Genomic DNA, 16,339 nt, shown 5'->3' on the forward strand with positions numbered 1-16,339 from the left:
GTTTTAAAAGTTTTTTTAATAAGCAAATTAAAACATTAATATATAAACCAATACTAAATGTGATAGTAAAACAATAATAAATAAAGTAACTCGGGTTTAAAACTTTTCCAAAGAAATTTAATAAGAAATTTAATTAAAAATACACATACTGAGTTATAAATTCCAAGTCCAAAGAAAAAAATAAGAAGAAACATAAATATAACGATGATAGAAAACTTAAATACACAGAAAAACTATTCATGAGTAAGTTTGTCTCATTTTTGAAGACTTCCGTTGTCTCCGTTGGGATGTTGACCGACTCGTATGAAGTCTTTTTAATGAATATGGTTTCTGTAATTCTTTCAGACATATATGGAAAGACAAGTTACTCCTCCACATTAACCACAACAGTATTAATAGGGATGGCACTTGGTCAATTGATATTTGGGTTCTTAGGTGATGCCATTGGCCGAAAGCCCATGTTTATAGTGACTGCCATTTTTCTGATCTTCTTCTCGGTTGCGTCTGCTTTTGTCTTTCCAATCATTTTTGCTGCCCCGTACGTTGGTCTTTCTATTATTAGATTTTTCCTAGGACTTGGGATAGGAGGGGAGTACCCCTTAAGTTCGACAATAACAGCGGAGTCCTCGACCAAAAGTACACGTGGCAAGAAAATGGTTTTTATTTTTACAATGAGAGGGATAGGTAACTTGATAGCACCTGTTGTGGTAATGGTGTTGTTATACATTCCAATGAACTTAGATTATGTCTGGAGAGTAGCTTTTGCGTTAGGTGCAATACCGTGTTTACTAACATTATACTTCCGGTTCTCATTGGACTTCCCCAATAAAGCGCACACGACTAATAAGCAAAAGATCAATTTAAAAAAGGTGTTAGTACACAACTGGAAACCACTTTTGGGGACTGCTGGGACGTGGTTCTTGTTTGATATCGCATTTTATGGAAACTCTATGAGCAACGCGAGTATTCTCCAAATCATCGGATTTGCTGGTGGAGAGTCTTCGAACGCGGAAGACCAACGAGCTTCGTTAATCACTAACTCAATTGGAAACATAATATTAACATCCGTAGCCTTTCCAGGGTTCATTGTTGCATATTTTGTTATCAATAGAATCAATAAGAAGTGGTTGCAGATGGGTGGGTTCTTTGGGACTGCATTATGTTATATTATAATGGCATCTTGTGGGGATTTGATCATTCAAAAGGTGAAATATTTATATGTGGTGATATACGGGGCCTTTCATTCTTCTTCCAAAATTTGGGACCAAATACGATGACTTATATATTATCAACAGAAGTCTATGACTCGAAGATAAGAGCAACTTTCTCAGGGCTAAGTGCAGCTTCTGGAAAAGTCGGCGCGATGATTGGAACTGCAATATTCAATCCGTTTGCTGAAAGATTTGGTGTTGGTAACACTTTTTACTTCTGCGCTGCTTTGATGATAGTTGGCATCTTCTTTACATTATTTATACCATCGAAATCGTCATTTGAAGATGAGCAAAACCCAGAAGAAAAGTCTTTGAAAGAAAAGGAAATAGAGTTGTCTGGTGTTGCTACTCCAACGGAAATGAATACTGAAACTAAAGACTATGCCTTCTCACCAGCATCCCCAGCTGATACTCTCAAACAATCAAGCAGTGACGTCGATAAAATATTCGCGCCAATAGTCAGAAAAGAACTCATCACACCATCACCACCAAGTGATGTTAAAGCACAAACAAAACAGCCACTAATACTTGCAAATTGCCAAACACCAAGTTCAGAAGAAGAGAAGAAATGATTATAAGTAGTACTTAATTCTATTTTATAATAATTATATTATAATACTCTAAAAAATGATAAATTTGAATGAAAGATATTTCCGGTGAATAGTCAAATAGTTTCTTTATAATTATAGAATACATAATATAGTATTTATAATATTTAGAGAACTTACTTATAGTTTCCTATAAATAACCATCTCACAATAGATACCCAACTATGGAAATGATTCAATTCAATAAAGCATAATAAAACGACTTGTTGAACGAAAGAGCCCATTGCTGTATTCGTTGAAGTCTTTGACTTGGTGTATTTTTAAGTCTGTTGAAATACGCAACTAGGTAGTCTTTGTAACTTGAGTAAAACAAGTCATCTCTGGAAACTAACTCAAGCTCTTGGTTCTGTAAGGCCTCTGACATTTCCAAATGATTTTCTGACAGTGTGGTGGTAAGTCCATCGTCACTGTCCCAATCATCCTCAGAGTCGCTGTCTTCATCACTCATTTTATTCCCGTCCCGATTTTCTATGTTTTATTTCATTGGTATTCAACAACTAAAATATAAAACAAACCTTCCATCCGTTCTCTTTCATTATTATAGATCTGTTCCATCCCAACTAAGTCTAAATACATCAGAAAGAGTCCTTCAATTGTAATTGGGATACCTTTGGAATTCAATTGACTGTCGACTTCTTCGACTTCAACCAACGACCCAATGTACATCCCATGAATCTTCCCAAAATACACCCCTTTGTTTCTTATCTCGTCATGCATTTTCACCGCCTTTTTCAATAACAGAGGCGCTATGGAACTCCCCTTCTCTTTCCAATTCTTCCACCCAATAACCGCTCGGGCAACTACACACTCCAACTCACAATTCAATTTGTCCTCCGCGTTCAACCCTATTTTCAATATCCACTCCCCAACCTTCTCGCCATAAGAGACCGAGAGAAGCATTAAAACACTACACACTTTTTTGAGTAAATTCTCTTCACCGTTTAGACCTATTTGCGCACCTTCTTCAAGCACTTGGAGAATCCCCGTGATGATCGCCGTGCCATCTTCATTTTCAAGGAGGTTGTTATACTTCTTGATCACCTCAAACAAAACATCAACAGAGAGTTCCATACAGTTGACAGACGCTTTGCTTGCAGAGAGAACAAGAAGCAAAAGCTGCTTTAACTCTGTGCCAAGAGCCATTGAATACTGAACAATCAATTTTGCAAGCATAAGAGCAGTCTGCAGTGCATAATCACTCGACTGTCGTGCACAGAACGCAAAGACGGTTGGAAGAGGGGGAAACAAAAATTCGGAAATGCGAAGGAAAACGGAGCGATTGTTGAACAAATTTGTGAAGATCGATAACATCAACGCACGCACATTAGGCGACACTGGATTACGAAGAAAACACCTGAGTATGCTTGCGACAAGTGGTTGGAAGAGTGTCCCTGCGGCGGGGAAGAATTTTGAATATGCTGCAAGTGTGTCCAAGACAAAGACCACTTCGTCGATTGGTAATGCTAATGTGTTTAATAATGCCGAGAAGAAAGAAGTGTAAAACGGTGAGATAGTGAAGTCTTGGATGGTCAAGCAATGAGTCAGTAAATGCATTAAATAGGGGAGGACCATCGGACATTCAACTAACTTTTGATAGGACACTGAAAGGGCTGACAAGAAAAGAGCCATGTCTTGGTATGTAGCTGATGGTAAAATTGACGATATACACAATAAAGAATAAGCTATGTCGTGACACGCAAAATCTTCTGTTGTGAGTAGTTCAAGTAACTGGAAGTCCGATCTGATAATACTGGTGATCAGCGCGTTTGCCTCTTTTTGAATGTGAACATGAGCGTTGGACAAGTACATTCCACAGATCGACAAAATCAGTAATCCCGTCCCTCGGAAATTGACGAAGTTCCTCTTGTGCATTTGAAGTAATGAGTCGCCTTGTTCCAATAATTGAAAACTTGATGCGAATAACACAGCAACAGGGACCGACTGTCGCAACACGATGTTGTGTATGAATAAAATACCCGCCTCTGGTAAAGTGTTGGACTGCGTTTGTAACACGTTGTGTGCTGCGTTGTGCGACAACACATCAAATGAAAAGTTCCAGTCGTGTGTTGGTGAGCACAACAACCGTACAACAAGCGTCACGATGTCGTTAATTTTCCGAGTTTGGCTTTTTGCGAGTAAATCGAGTGCGGCAAGTGCACTAAAATTGTCGACTAAAGAGATCAACACGGCATCTTTCAAATCAAAGGGGAAGTCAGCAGGCACGACGATTTGTCCCCAAAAATTCTGCTGTTGTTTGTCGATCAAATTCTGCGATAAAATGACCAGAGCGGTGATGTACTTATCGAAGTCGTTTTGGAACAAATGTGGAGCGTCCGACAATAACACGCGGAGCAGTGATAACGCGTGGTATGCTATCAATAGATTGTCCGATTGAATTGAGTCGATAATGGCTGTCGGGAGCATCACAAAGCTTTCGTTTGACAAAAAGTTTTGGTTTTCAAGTAATGCGAATGAAATGATTGACGAGAGGATTTTGAGGGCAGATGGACTTTGGTGTGACAATGAGATTTGCACCAATTTAGAGCAACACCCATTCTTCTCACTTAAAAGGGTCAGTGCTGCTGAGTCGATAAATGTGTAACACAACAACGCTTCTAAAATAGGAAGAGAGTTTGGGAGTTGTTGAACGACTTGTTGGAGTAAAACATTTCGCGCGGGTTTGTCTGGTCTTGTTAGAGCTTCCAAGAAGAAGCAGAGCATTGTGAATATTCGACTTGGGCATGTTTGAATATTGGACATCACTTGTTGGACACACAAAGAGATGTCATTTGGTGGAAGGTGTTTGTCCAAGACGGAATTCTTACAGACAATAGCCGCCAATAATCTTTGAGGAATGTCTAGAGTATTGTTAAGCGCGATATTTAATAATAAAGGAAGTGACCTTGGGAGGGAGTTAAGTAACATTTGTTCTGCATTTTGTCGAGTATCTGGGTTGCACGGGCAAGTTAATGTTTGAAGTAAAGTGAGGATTTGTTGTTCTTCCTCCATCCGACTATGTTAAGGTTTTCTTATCTTTTTTTGTTAGACTTTTTTTTGAGGAGTAATCCCGTTAATTTGAGTTTTTTTATTGTAACACAGTAGTTCTATAAATACTAATAATAGAATTATTAATTTTATTATATCAGTCATAAGAATTTGTAATAGTATTAATTTAATTGGTTATTAGTTACAATTTGAATAGATAGAAGATAACAATAAAACCAATCGTATTAAAGCATGAGTCTCTTCTTGTGTGTATCGTTTGGATCTGTTCTGTCGATATTTCTGTGGTAAATATACTCGGGGTTGATGGTGTTCATTGTCCCCTTTTGAATAGTTCGGAGCTTCAAAACAAAACGTGGTCCAAGTTCGTCAATCGTACATTTCACAGGACCTTTTTTCTTGTCGAATTGGTCTTCAGCTTCTTCGAACTGATAGATGTGATGTCTAAAGAAGATGTAATCTCGTTGTGTGTGTAACGTGACGACACGTCTTCCAGTGAACATTGGCTTCTGTGAGAAAAGACTGTTGAACTGACGGGCGACCATGATACCTGTCCGTGTCTCAAACCCTGTAGTCAAACATTCACACGGCAATTTCCACGAAGCGATTCTGACGTGGTCTTGCAATTGTTGTGGGTTGATGATATTAAACACTTTGAAATGGAAAGACGGACCAATAGGCAAATGAATGACATACAAGTCCGCTATGTGTTATTATCTTATAATAATACATAATAATATATCTTACCCAAACTTTGGATTCAAAACTATAAACTATTCAAATCAAATGGATGGATTCGTCATACTATAAATTTCTTAATAGAATAGAAATATTACAAACTGCATGTTTTGTGATTGTCATTACATATGACTATATCAGTGTAACCATATCTCTGAGCATACTTCATGATCACTTTGACGGTGTTATACCCTCGTTTAAAATACTTTGCATTGTAAAACACGTGCGACATCATAATAGCAAACTTATTTGTCACTTTATTTGGTTTGATTGTCGTCGTCACTATAATTTTGGGCGATTTCCCTTGGTAATAAGCTGTAAATTCATCTTCATTGATATCATCTACCGCTTCTTTGTCTTCTTTAAAGTCGACTGTTGACTCGTCTCTGATCCGTTTTTGTTCAATGGTAACAGGCTCTTGTCTCTTCACCTTTCCAGCTCGGATCAGTCTTGTTCGTAACATCTTGTGTTCATTTTTTGCTCGTTGGTGTTTGAAGAAATTCCCCTCTCGATTGATTAACCGTGCCTTTTTGGGGCCCAGTGCCTTTATTGCTTTTTTCTCTGCTCGCTCCTGTTCGGGAGTCATTTCACGTATTCTCTTCGACCTGTTCATTATTCTTTTCAGATTTGTCGTTTCCTATTTTATTAAACCCTACTTAGTTCAATTGCCTTAACTGTCGTTCTATTTTTATTGTAATCCATTTACCATTTATTTATAATAAATTATTAACAATTTATACCATTCATTGTGAATCAAAACGTGGATTAATTATATAGTATATTTTATTAATAGTTGTAACTAACTTGATTGAAATGGAGTCTAGAAATGTGGAGTCTAGTCTATATATAGTAACTATGATAATAGTATAATAGTAATATAATAATAGTATAATAATACAACCAAATGAAACTGAGTTATAAAAATAAAGAACATTTAGTACCTCTTATAGTCCTTACTAAACTGACTTATCGCGGTGTTGAGGGTGTTTGTCCACTGTTCGTAATTCTCTTCTGGTGGGATAGTAATGAAGTCGACTGATTCTCCAATGTATATTTCATATTGTCTTGGTGTGTCGGCAGATGGACCAAATTTTTTGACGTCTATAAATCGAATGACTTGTGAATTGGAATGTCTCAAATAGTACCTCTTCTTCTTACCGAATGAGAACATACAAATATCGTTATAATAAGCGATTCGGTCGTTAAACACAAAGACATATGAATAATTTGTTGGGGAGTTAACTAAGGCCAGTCCATAGAACAAACAACACCTCCACGACTGAACCATGTTTTCCACAGAACATACACATGAAGATGCTTCTAACATGTAGTCGTGCATTTTACTCTCATTATTTACATTCACTATGAAGCGCTCAAAGAGTTCTTGTGTTTTAATAATTTCGTTGTACTCGGGGTGTGTCTGTGGAGTCGCTTTAATGAGTTCTTTGATGAGTATAGGATATCGCATTAACCGTTGTACTGGCCTATTTATTATTAATAAATTTTAAGTTTGAATAGGAGAAGTGAGTCACAAACATGATAGTAAGATCATTGAATGAAAGGTTCAACAACTCTTTGTGCATCGATTGCCGTATGACAAACTCCTTGAACCCACGTATCTTATTTGCTGTTTGTAGACATTTCTTCTGTGACTCGAAGAGTAATGTATATTCAGATAAAGGCAGTAACAAGTTTAAACACTTCTTTAGAGTCGGAGTGACCATGTTGTCGTATTTCCAATGGACTTTTAAGTCTTCCAACGCATTGCTTATAACACACCCATTGATAAAGACTTTTTCAACACGTGGAAAAACACTTCCTATGAGTAACTCGGGGATAACTACACAACCGGGTTTATGACTCAACTCTTTTAATGGCTTTTCAAAATACATGTAGAGTTTCCGCATACTTTCAGTGAAGGAAACTTCAGTTTCACTTAACTCCTTAATCACACAGTATCGCCGAAAAAGTGTATTCTTGTTGTGTAAACGACGGACTATATACCCACGGATTCGTGACTGAACTAATGTAGCTGCAACACTCTCCATCTCTTCGTTTTTGTATTTTGTGTTTTGTGTTTGGGTTTTCGACTTAATCAAAAAGACTCTTTCAATAATGATTGGTTTGTTAATGGTTTCTATAGTTCTTTTATCAAGTATGGTATTTTTGGATTCGACTAATTAAATGTTTCAAATGATTAAAATGAGAATAGTATCATAATTGTTATTTTATAGTTTAAAAACACTTTTTTTTATAACAAACAATTTTTAAAAGTAAAAAAAATAACATCTTCTATAAAATTACCAAAAATGTTTTATCTGTTTTTTATTTGATTAATATTAAAACTATTTCAAATTCATTATATTAATATCATTATAATAAAACAACTATTATTATTAATATTATATTATTATGTTTATTATAGTTAGTAAATCAAAATGAAATAGATAAAATAGTTTTGTGTAAACTCAAGAAGAAAGTGAAAAAAGGTGATAGACAATATGAATTGGTATTGACCAAATAGTGCAAACAATAACATACAACTTTGAGTTTATTAGTAAAACTAGTATCACCCATACATAATGAAGAAAATGCATCATAGTGAAGTCTCCAAAGTTAGAGAAAAATCAAACAACAACAAAAACAATGGAAAGCAATTCACAAGAGAACCGTCTCAACACCCTTTCAACACTACTTGAGGAAGTTTCTTCAGACACATTAGAGTCGGAGACTCAATTGTGGGTGGATATGATAAACAGAGTCAAGAAATCAAAACTTCAAAAACTTGCAGCGACCCACTCAGAAGCGCGGCTTACACTTGAAAAAGGGATTCGAAACAGTTTTGATGTCCATTTGGACTTGACACAAGACTCAAACACTTCCCGATGTTGGCTGACGTATAACGATCAAAACATCATTGTGATCGACTTAACTCAATGGTCCTGTCCAGATGTGACCCCAAATTCAATTCAAGAATTCAGAATGAACAATAAGCTCTATTGGACGACTTTTGTGGAGTCATACTCATCCATTGTATCAACAGAAAAAGCAAATGAATTGATCGTCTGGCAACCCCCAGATACAGTAACTACCAACATAGAAGTTCAAATCCCTTCTTCTTGGCCTTTTGAAGTATTTCCATTCATTTTGCAACACAGATCCCATAGTATTCCAACACTTAATATACATCAAGATATCCAAAAGAGCACTGATAAAGAGAAATTGCCGTTTGAAGACAACTTTGGCTTTGAAGAAATTGTTCTGAAGGAAATACCACCCAAAGTCAACACCCCACAAGTCGTCGACATCCCTGTCATACTTCCTCTCCCTGTCGATGTGAAAAGGAACAGTTACTCCATCATCTTTTACGACTTCTGGACACACAACTTATACAAAGACCTCATTCAAGTTAATGTCACAATCATTTGATTCAATTTATTTGTGGTTACAACACCTCTACCAAATCGCTTCACACTAACCAACACAGACAACAACAATAAACCAACCCGAAAAAAGTTTCTCAATAACATAAATCAATTGAACTGGTACGCTACAATTTGGTTCACCTTGAATTGTTCGTCGCCAAGAATGGTATTGTCTGAGAACTTGTATGTCTTCTCGCCATTCACGATCTTTCCATACTCCCCTACCATCGCAACTTTGACGCTCCCAATCTGTGGATTCCCAAACTCAAATACAACGTCTTTGTCTCCAATAGAGACACCTTCCTTCCCATCAATCCCATACATTAGTCTGTTAATTACATTGCATTTTCTTGCGATGTTAAATGCGAAGTGATAATAGTCGACAGTCCACTTCCCTTTCATGAGTTGGCTTTGCGAAAACACTCCAAAGACTTCGTCGTTGTTCATCACAACTATCGCAACGTTAGACTTCCCTTCAACTGCTTTCCAGAACTCTTCAATGTCAAATCTCTCGCACGCGTTGAATAAGAGTTGGTGCCTTCTCAAGTGAATCCAATCTTTGATCAATGGAAGACATGTGTGTTTCAAAAACTTCGGCTCTAAGACTTCGGCTTTACTACAGCGGTGTTGGTCTCCTGTGTTTTCTTTATTCTTCTCTTTTGTGTCTTCTTTAGGTTCTTTGGTAACGCGTGTGGCCTTTGTTTGTTTATATTTTGCCTCTTTAGGTTTGCCCTTATTCTCCGTCTTTTCCTTCTCACCAGTTTTTTGACTCTCTTCCTTTTGTTCAGTGCCACTTTTTCTTTCACTCAGTGGCGTACTCTTTTTCATGGAATACCCTGTTGGATGCGTCCGTTCTTCTTTGTGTTCAGCTTTATTTGCTTCCTCCACTCTCTTCTCTTTATCTTGTTGGTCTTGTTTTGTTTGAGGAGAATCAAAAAATTTGGGCCTCTCCTCCTTTGTCTCCGTTTGGAGGGGCTTCTGCGTTTCTTTGAAGAGCTCTTTGTTCCAAGGGATTAATCCAGTCAAATCTCCCGTGACATACAGTTGAGTCAATTTTTTACCGGTAAAAGTGGCATCAAGGGTTTTCAGTTTGTCGACGTCAGTGTTGATCTTCTGTCGCGTTTCAAGGACTTTTTTCCCTTCGAACTCCACTATTGCCTTCAGATCGCCAAGAACATTTGAAAGGGAATCTACTATATCACTCACTGCAGTCACTGCAAGGACCGTTTGGGAATACTTTGAAAAATTGGTGTCGATCTCCCGACGGACATCTTCCTTTGAACGCTTGTCCTCCGCATTAAGAGTGTCCGCCTTCAGTTTTGCGTTGCGTTCCTCGCGCCTGTAGTCGGTCATTTTTTCCACGTACTTCCCCATTTCCCCAAAAAACACCTTCGCTGCTTCTTCAAATTCTTTGTCATAGATTGAGTCCATCTCTTCTGATAAGAGTTTTATAATCGTTCTTTTATATTTTTTAAAAAAGTGGACTAGTTTTGTGGCTAATTTAAAAATCTATACTTTCTCGACTTCTTTTTAATTATTCAAGTTCGATTTTCAAGTCAAAAGTGTTTCATTAAATCGTTTCTTTGTTTTTATATACTTTTTTCAGTCTTATTCGTAAGATTAAGTCTCAAACTACACTTTTGGGTCGAAAAATAAAATACCGCATTTCTTTATGATTCAAATTTTTTTTGTTACAAATAATTTTTATCATTTTCGTGTGGTGCATTATAGTTCTATTTAACTATATTTTTTAAATTACTGTTATAATACATGGTATAGTTTTTTATGATTTAAAAAACTATACAATTTAACTCGTTAAAATAATACCGTTATTGAAGTAGAAATGGAAGTCCAAGTATAAATAGATAATCAAAGTAGGGTTCTTTCTTTTTATTGAAAACCAATAAAGCAATGTCAACAACGAAAGTCACAATCCCAAAGAACAAAGTCGAGATTCTGGACTGGAAGCGTCTTGTTGTAGTTCTTGAGAACGCTCCAATTCGATCGGTCAAAGTTGGTGACAAGTACAAACTTGCCTCTACTGATTCGCCAAACACACTCAAAGAATTCCAAAAGAAAGGGAAAGACACAACGATCTTTCGTCCCGATATTTTGCACTACGTTTGTCTTCTTGTTGTGTTCATTCTCTTTGATAAACTATACATGAATAACAAAAATATTATATTTTATAGTTTCAATACCATATTCACAGACAGACACTTCTGACCCTCCTCGACAGTCCACTGAATAAAGCTGGCTTACTTCAGATATACATTCGAACTGATGAAAACATTTTGATAGAAGTCAACCCACAAATCCGTTTACCACGTACTTATAAACGATTTGATGGGTTAATGGTTCAACTGCTCCACAAATTGAGTATTCACGCTTCTGACGGACCAGATAAGTTGATGAAAATAGTGAAGAACCCAGTGACACAATACTTCCCCCCAGGGGCTAAAGTTATTGGTCTTTCATACGCCGCTGAGAAAATGGTCAACATCAACAAAAGTGTTGCAGAAATAGTCAAAGACGACTCCTCTGCAGTATTTGTTATCGGATGTTTTGCACATGGTCATATTAATGTCGATTACACTAACGTCTCTCTCTCTGTTTCAAACTACCCACTCTCAGCCGCTTGCGTCGCTGGAAAGGTTTGTGGCGCATTCGAAGAGCTTTGGGGTGTGCTTTAAAAGCATTTTATTGATTGATTTGTTATGCATTGTACCATACTTTTACTATTAACAAACTAATAGTGTCCATTTCTTCTTCTTCAAATGTAAAATGGTGTACTATTTTGTATAATTTTATTTACTATATTTAAATTACAAAACAGCAATGATGTTTTGCATCTGATTTCTATCATTGGAAACCTCAATCTTGAAAATAAAAAGCGACGGAATTCAAAAATCAAAAGCACAACAATGTCGATTCCTTCGTTCACAGTGAAGCCAATTGAAACCATCCCAAAAATGTCGAATGAAAACACCCACTTTATAGCAGAGATGATGGAATGGGTTGATGGTAAGATGGACGCAGATGTCAAACAAAAAACGCCAATTAATAAAGCGCCATCATCAGATCCGATCATGGAACTTCTCAAGTTAAAAATTCTTCTTCATGCAAAAGACTGTATGAAAGCAGAAACCGACAGAGCAAGAATGTTTGAGATGCAATTGGCACAACTAAAAGCGGAAAAGGCTGAGCTTTTGAAGAAAAATTTGGTGTTGGCTGAAGAGAATCAAAAGATGAAGGACGAATTTAAAGCTGAACAAAAACGTGTTCAAAATTTGGTTGTAGAGAATTACAGCAACTTAATCAAACAATTGAATGACCCACAGTGCCATTGTGAATGCATTGAACAACAAAACACAAATTGTACCGAAGTAGACACTAAGTAATTCATCATATTTTTATAGTAACATTTATAGTATTTTTATTATACTATTTTACTAGTTGAATATGCAACAAAAAAAGAAAAAAGGGTTTCACACAGTAAAAATTAAAAAACTACGAATTTTACTTTTGAAACGATGAGCACATGGGAAACAGTAGTAGACAACATTCCGTCGAGTTTTTGCCCTCGGTGTGGAGCTTATTTGATATTGAGTATTCAAGGAGACATTACATGTGAAGTATGCGGCCTTGTTATTAAAGGAAATAGTTTGTTTTTAAATGGTTTATTCGAGTCCTACATCAGTGGTAATAACATTATATGACTTTAAGCATTCAAGTATGAGCCCATCGAAACAACATCTTCAAATTACCAAGTCAACAGTAAAAAACATATCGACAACAAAATCAAAGAAATTCTCCCAACAGGGGCTATTGTCTATGAAAAATGCCCTGCTTGTGGAAACGAGACAATGCATTACCACTCCGCTCAAGTCCGTTCCGTTGATGAAGGTCAGACTGTCTACTACGAATGTCCAAATTGTGGCCATCAGGAGACTATTAACACTTAATGGGATGAGACTAATTTGATTGTTTTACTGACATCTTTTCTTCACTTGTTACAATAAATTTAAAGAAACAATAATTCAAATACGGTACTATTTATATATAGTATTATATACTATATATATAATATTTGTTTAAAGATAACAATCAATCAAAGACCTTGCTTACTTTTGTACTCAATGAAGTTCTCCAAATTGTTGATGACCTCCTCGAGAGAGTTGTCGTCCTCTCTGATGTGTTCCAAAGACTAAAAATGTTATTGTTAGACCTTAAACAATTATAGAGTAAAATTATAGTAAATATAGTAGAATTAAACTAGATAAAAACAAACGTAGTTCATGAAGGCTTTGTAGTGCTCTTTCACTATTTTGTACAACTCAGTTTGAATTAAAACAGCGTTGCACTCCACTTCTGGGAACACATCAACTACCACATTCAGAATTGCATCGTACAGAACTTCCGTGGATTCCATTAAAGTTACTTGGAGTGCGTTCTTCACAAAGACGGCGATTTGAGTCAACGGAGCATCTTTGAGTTTCCCAAGTATAGAACAGATATATGATAAAGTGCAGACAGTCTGTCCGTCCATTTGGAGCTTGTCTTGTGCATATTTGGAGTACTTTTCGATGATGGTCCAAACAATTTCAAATGCACTGACAGGAAGCGCTCGAGTTTCTTTCAACAAGAGTCTGTGGAGACACATCAAAGCACCGTCTAACAGAGTTTGTTTCACTGAGTCATTTTGCGGGTCTGCGTTCTCCTTAATGACGTCTTTTAGAACCAAATAGAGTGTGTCCGAAAGCAACACTTTCTTATCTTCGATAGTAATTTGGAAGCTGGGGTCGACCACAAGAAGTGCATTGTTTAAACAACTGAATGCCGTTTCGATCAACGACACCATAAAAGTGTCATGAACCGCTTTTGTCTTGACCAATTCACACAAAACTCCAATCGCTTGTGAGGTCTCGAGATACTTTTTGATCTCACCATTTGGTTTTTCGTCGAATGTCGAGACGTTTGTGAGTAACTCGAGAGCAATCTTCAAAGCTTCTGCAAGTTTTGTAGCGTTGTCTTTCTCTTCATTTTTGATAATAAAGATGTCTGGGGTGTCCTTCCCGATATCTCGAGTTTTGTTATAATTCTCGAGTACCTCAGCTTTTATTAACTTCTCGAGTACTGGGAGGATCGAAGGGAGGGTTTTGTTCATGATTGGGTGAATGTTATTCAGAATAGTGGCGTAGTATATTTTAAGAAAGTCGGGATAGTCTGCTTTACAGAGTCCAGTCAAGATATCAAAGTAATTTGGGACTTTCTGTGTCAACATTTCTGTGAAGAGTTGGTTATCGTCTGTCAATACGATGAGTAACCTTGCGGAGCTAATAGGGATTGAGTATGGGAAGGTGGTAGGGTTTAACATGTGAATGAGTGGGACTAAGACTTGAGAAGTGGTGACAGTGGAAGAGTACTCTGGAGAGTACTCGCAGAAGTCTGCTAACAAAGTTGTTAATGCTGACAACAACAATGTTTCGTCTGTTTGGTCTTCTTTAATGTCTTTAAGTTGGACCAATTCGTTAATCAATAAAATAAGAAGCTTGTCTTGTTTTGCCAAGATGTCTTCCAATTTCAAATACATCACATGAATGAAAGAAAGCAAATCGGCGTGGAGCATCTCGCGGGTCTTGTCGTTCAACAGTTGTTCGTAAAGGATCGGCATAATCCCTTTCTTTTGAAGGATATCGACCAAATCACTCGTCATACCCGACGAGAGCGCATTCACCGAGTTAATAAGGTCATAGCAATATAACTCCAAATTTTCACCTTTTAAGTCCGTTGGCAGGGTTTTAAAGCTTGTTGTGTATTTGTCGATGATACTTTCGAGTTGTTCTGGTTGACTTCTCTTCATCACTACTTGTGGTAATGATTAAATGGATCCAATCTATTATCTTCTATACCATTTTAATAGTAATTATATAATTATATCAGACCGCCAACCAAAAAATGAAATTCCACCAAAACATTTAACTCTTCAAAGAACTTCAAAATTGCAATGAATACTTTTTCTGCTACTCCCTATAAAGTGGTCTTGGTTGGGTCCATGTCAACAGGTAAGACTTGTATTCAATCGTGGATGAAAGACAAAATATTTTCAGAGACCCCAATGCCGACTATAGGTGCTTGTTATTTTCGATATTCTGTGTTTGTTCTTCGCCTATTTATAAAGCTCAAATCAACTCATTTTCAAGACAAATACCAAACTATAAGTGCACAATATTAGATGTCTGGGATACAAGTGGAGACGAACGGTATCGGAATGTGATGCCAATATACTTTCGCGACTGTGACGGTGCTATTGTAGTCTTTGACCTTTCAAATCGGGAGACATTTAATGACTTAGACTTTTGGGTCGATATGGTTCGTTTGAACACAGACAACGACATCCCAATAATAATAGTTGGCGCAAAGTCGGACCTCACACATGAAGTTACAACAGAGGAGTTGACTCGTTTCTGCTTGGACATACAGTGTACTTACATCCTTTGTTCTTCAAAATTAGGGTACAACATCGAGGAGTTGTTTATAGAAGTTGCCAAATTGGTTTCAACACGCCAGCCAAAGGGGTATTCTCCTGTACAAGACCATGTAGTTCCTCTTGAAGACTCTGTTATTAAAGAGTCTCCCTGTTGTTAGAGTCTTTCTTCAGACTAGTATTTAAATAACAAATTTACTATTTCTAATTATCTAAAAATAGTACATATTATAGATAAGTATTTGACTTGTTTGATGTATTAAACAATTCAAATATAGGAGTAAAGTATGGTCGTAAAATAAAAGTAGAAGCAATACAGTTAGTTCTGGGCAAACACACCTTTGACAAACGCGCTTATATCAATCATGCCATCCTTAGGGTTGATGTCTTTGATTAACTCGTCCGCCTCGTCCGCAGATATTTTCTCACCAAAATCCATCATCATCTTTTTGAACTCATCAACTGGAACAGTTGTCTTCCCAACACCAAAAAACGTCTCGAAAGCCTTTTGAATCTCAGCTTCCGTGTCCGGGTCTTGGAGCTTCTGTGCTGCTATTTGGAGAAATAAGGATTGGTCGATTTTGTCTACATTGTGTGCTTTAGACATCTCCGCAGCCTCGTTCTCATCCAAATTCAGTCCTATCGAACGAATCGCACCAGCCATCTCCTGGAAAGTGATGAAATTATCTTTGTCTTTGTCAAACTGCTTAAATGCATTTAAAAATCGCTTCTTTTGCTCTTCCGTGAAACACGACATTGGGTTTCTTAGTTCCATTTTCAAGTTGAATGCTCGTTTGACTTTTTTTTGGATTTATTCCCCATTTTCTTACACGTTTTACCTCACACGTTTTAACAAATATGACTAAG

General features: G+C 36.9%; 12 protein-coding genes across 12 annotated transcripts; 6 read left to right on the forward strand and 6 right to left on the reverse strand.

Annotated features, from left to right (window-relative positions):
• Nucleotides 1-239: 239 nt before the first annotated feature.
• Nucleotides 240-1,783, forward strand: EIN_025850 (inorganic phosphate transporter, putative; the record flags this gene model as incomplete). The annotated part of the gene is made up of 2 exons (XM_004257469.1): nucleotides 240-1,161; nucleotides 1,206-1,783. 2 exons carry the CDS (start codon nucleotides 240-242, stop codon nucleotides 1,781-1,783), a joined length of 1,500 nt encoding a protein of 499 aa, XP_004257517.1.
• Nucleotides 1,784-1,994: 211 nt separating this feature from the next.
• Nucleotides 1,995-4,828, reverse strand: EIN_025860 (hypothetical protein; the record flags this gene model as incomplete). The annotated part of the gene is made up of 2 exons (XM_004257470.1): nucleotides 1,995-2,287; nucleotides 2,335-4,828. 2 exons carry the CDS (start codon nucleotides 4,826-4,828, stop codon nucleotides 1,995-1,997), a joined length of 2,787 nt encoding a protein of 928 aa, XP_004257518.1.
• A 221-nt stretch (nucleotides 4,829-5,049) lies between these two features.
• Nucleotides 5,050-6,173, reverse strand: EIN_025870 (brix domain containing protein C4F8.04, putative; the record flags this gene model as incomplete). Its single annotated transcript, XM_004257471.1, has 2 exons — nucleotides 5,050-5,525; nucleotides 5,663-6,173. 2 exons carry the CDS (start codon nucleotides 6,171-6,173, stop codon nucleotides 5,050-5,052), a joined length of 987 nt encoding a protein of 328 aa, XP_004257519.1.
• Nucleotides 6,174-6,494: 321 nt separating this feature from the next.
• EIN_025880 (Rho/RAC guanine nucleotide exchange factor, putative) lies at nucleotides 6,495-7,608 on the reverse strand (the record flags this gene model as incomplete). Its single annotated transcript, XM_004257472.1, has 2 exons — nucleotides 6,495-7,044; nucleotides 7,097-7,608. 2 exons carry the CDS (start codon nucleotides 7,606-7,608, stop codon nucleotides 6,495-6,497), a joined length of 1,062 nt encoding a protein of 353 aa, XP_004257520.1.
• Nucleotides 7,609-8,206: 598 nt separating this feature from the next.
• Nucleotides 8,207-8,989, forward strand: EIN_025890 (hypothetical protein; the record flags this gene model as incomplete). The annotated part of the gene is made up of 1 exon (XM_004257473.1): nucleotides 8,207-8,989. The coding sequence occupies one exon, from the start codon at nucleotides 8,207-8,209 to the stop codon at nucleotides 8,987-8,989; it is 783 nt and encodes a 260-aa protein (XP_004257521.1).
• Nucleotides 8,990-9,093: 104 nt separating this feature from the next.
• On the reverse strand, nucleotides 9,094-10,416 carry EIN_025900 (hypothetical protein; the record flags this gene model as incomplete). Its single annotated transcript, XM_004257474.1, has 1 exon — nucleotides 9,094-10,416. The coding sequence occupies one exon, from the start codon at nucleotides 10,414-10,416 to the stop codon at nucleotides 9,094-9,096; it is 1,323 nt and encodes a 440-aa protein (XP_004257522.1).
• A 480-nt stretch (nucleotides 10,417-10,896) lies between these two features.
• EIN_025910 (nep1, putative) lies at nucleotides 10,897-11,678 on the forward strand (the record flags this gene model as incomplete). The annotated part of the gene is made up of 2 exons (XM_004257475.1): nucleotides 10,897-11,106; nucleotides 11,202-11,678. 2 exons carry the CDS (start codon nucleotides 10,897-10,899, stop codon nucleotides 11,676-11,678), a joined length of 687 nt encoding a protein of 228 aa, XP_004257523.1.
• A 231-nt stretch (nucleotides 11,679-11,909) lies between these two features.
• EIN_025920 (hypothetical protein) lies at nucleotides 11,910-12,386 on the forward strand (the record flags this gene model as incomplete). The annotated part of the gene is made up of 1 exon (XM_004257476.1): nucleotides 11,910-12,386. The coding sequence occupies one exon, from the start codon at nucleotides 11,910-11,912 to the stop codon at nucleotides 12,384-12,386; it is 477 nt and encodes a 158-aa protein (XP_004257524.1).
• A 132-nt stretch (nucleotides 12,387-12,518) lies between these two features.
• On the forward strand, nucleotides 12,519-12,950 carry EIN_025930 (DNA-directed RNA polymerase I subunit RPA12, putative; the record flags this gene model as incomplete). The annotated part of the gene is made up of 2 exons (XM_004257477.1): nucleotides 12,519-12,648; nucleotides 12,712-12,950. The coding sequence occupies 2 exons, from the start codon at nucleotides 12,519-12,521 to the stop codon at nucleotides 12,948-12,950; spliced, it is 369 nt and encodes a 122-aa protein (XP_004257525.1).
• Nucleotides 12,951-13,096: 146 nt separating this feature from the next.
• Nucleotides 13,097-14,848, reverse strand: EIN_025940 (hypothetical protein; the record flags this gene model as incomplete). Its single annotated transcript, XM_004257478.1, has 2 exons — nucleotides 13,097-13,192; nucleotides 13,277-14,848. 2 exons carry the CDS (start codon nucleotides 14,846-14,848, stop codon nucleotides 13,097-13,099), a joined length of 1,668 nt encoding a protein of 555 aa, XP_004257526.1.
• A 144-nt stretch (nucleotides 14,849-14,992) lies between these two features.
• EIN_025950 (hypothetical protein) lies at nucleotides 14,993-15,633 on the forward strand (the record flags this gene model as incomplete). The annotated part of the gene is made up of 2 exons (XM_004257479.1): nucleotides 14,993-15,141; nucleotides 15,189-15,633. The coding sequence occupies 2 exons, from the start codon at nucleotides 14,993-14,995 to the stop codon at nucleotides 15,631-15,633; spliced, it is 594 nt and encodes a 197-aa protein (XP_004257527.1).
• Nucleotides 15,634-15,791: 158 nt separating this feature from the next.
• EIN_025960 (calmodulin, putative) lies at nucleotides 15,792-16,247 on the reverse strand (the record flags this gene model as incomplete). The annotated part of the gene is made up of 1 exon (XM_004257480.1): nucleotides 15,792-16,247. One exon carries the CDS (start codon nucleotides 16,245-16,247, stop codon nucleotides 15,792-15,794), a length of 456 nt encoding a protein of 151 aa, XP_004257528.1.
• Between the last annotated feature and the right edge of the window lie 92 nt (nucleotides 16,248-16,339).

This window comes from Entamoeba invadens, assembly GCF_000330505.1.
Source record: "Entamoeba invadens IP1 unplaced genomic scaffold scaff_1105074724629, whole genome shotgun sequence".
NCBI classification, from domain to species: domain Eukaryota; phylum Evosea; order Mastigamoebida; family Endamoebidae; genus Entamoeba; species Entamoeba invadens.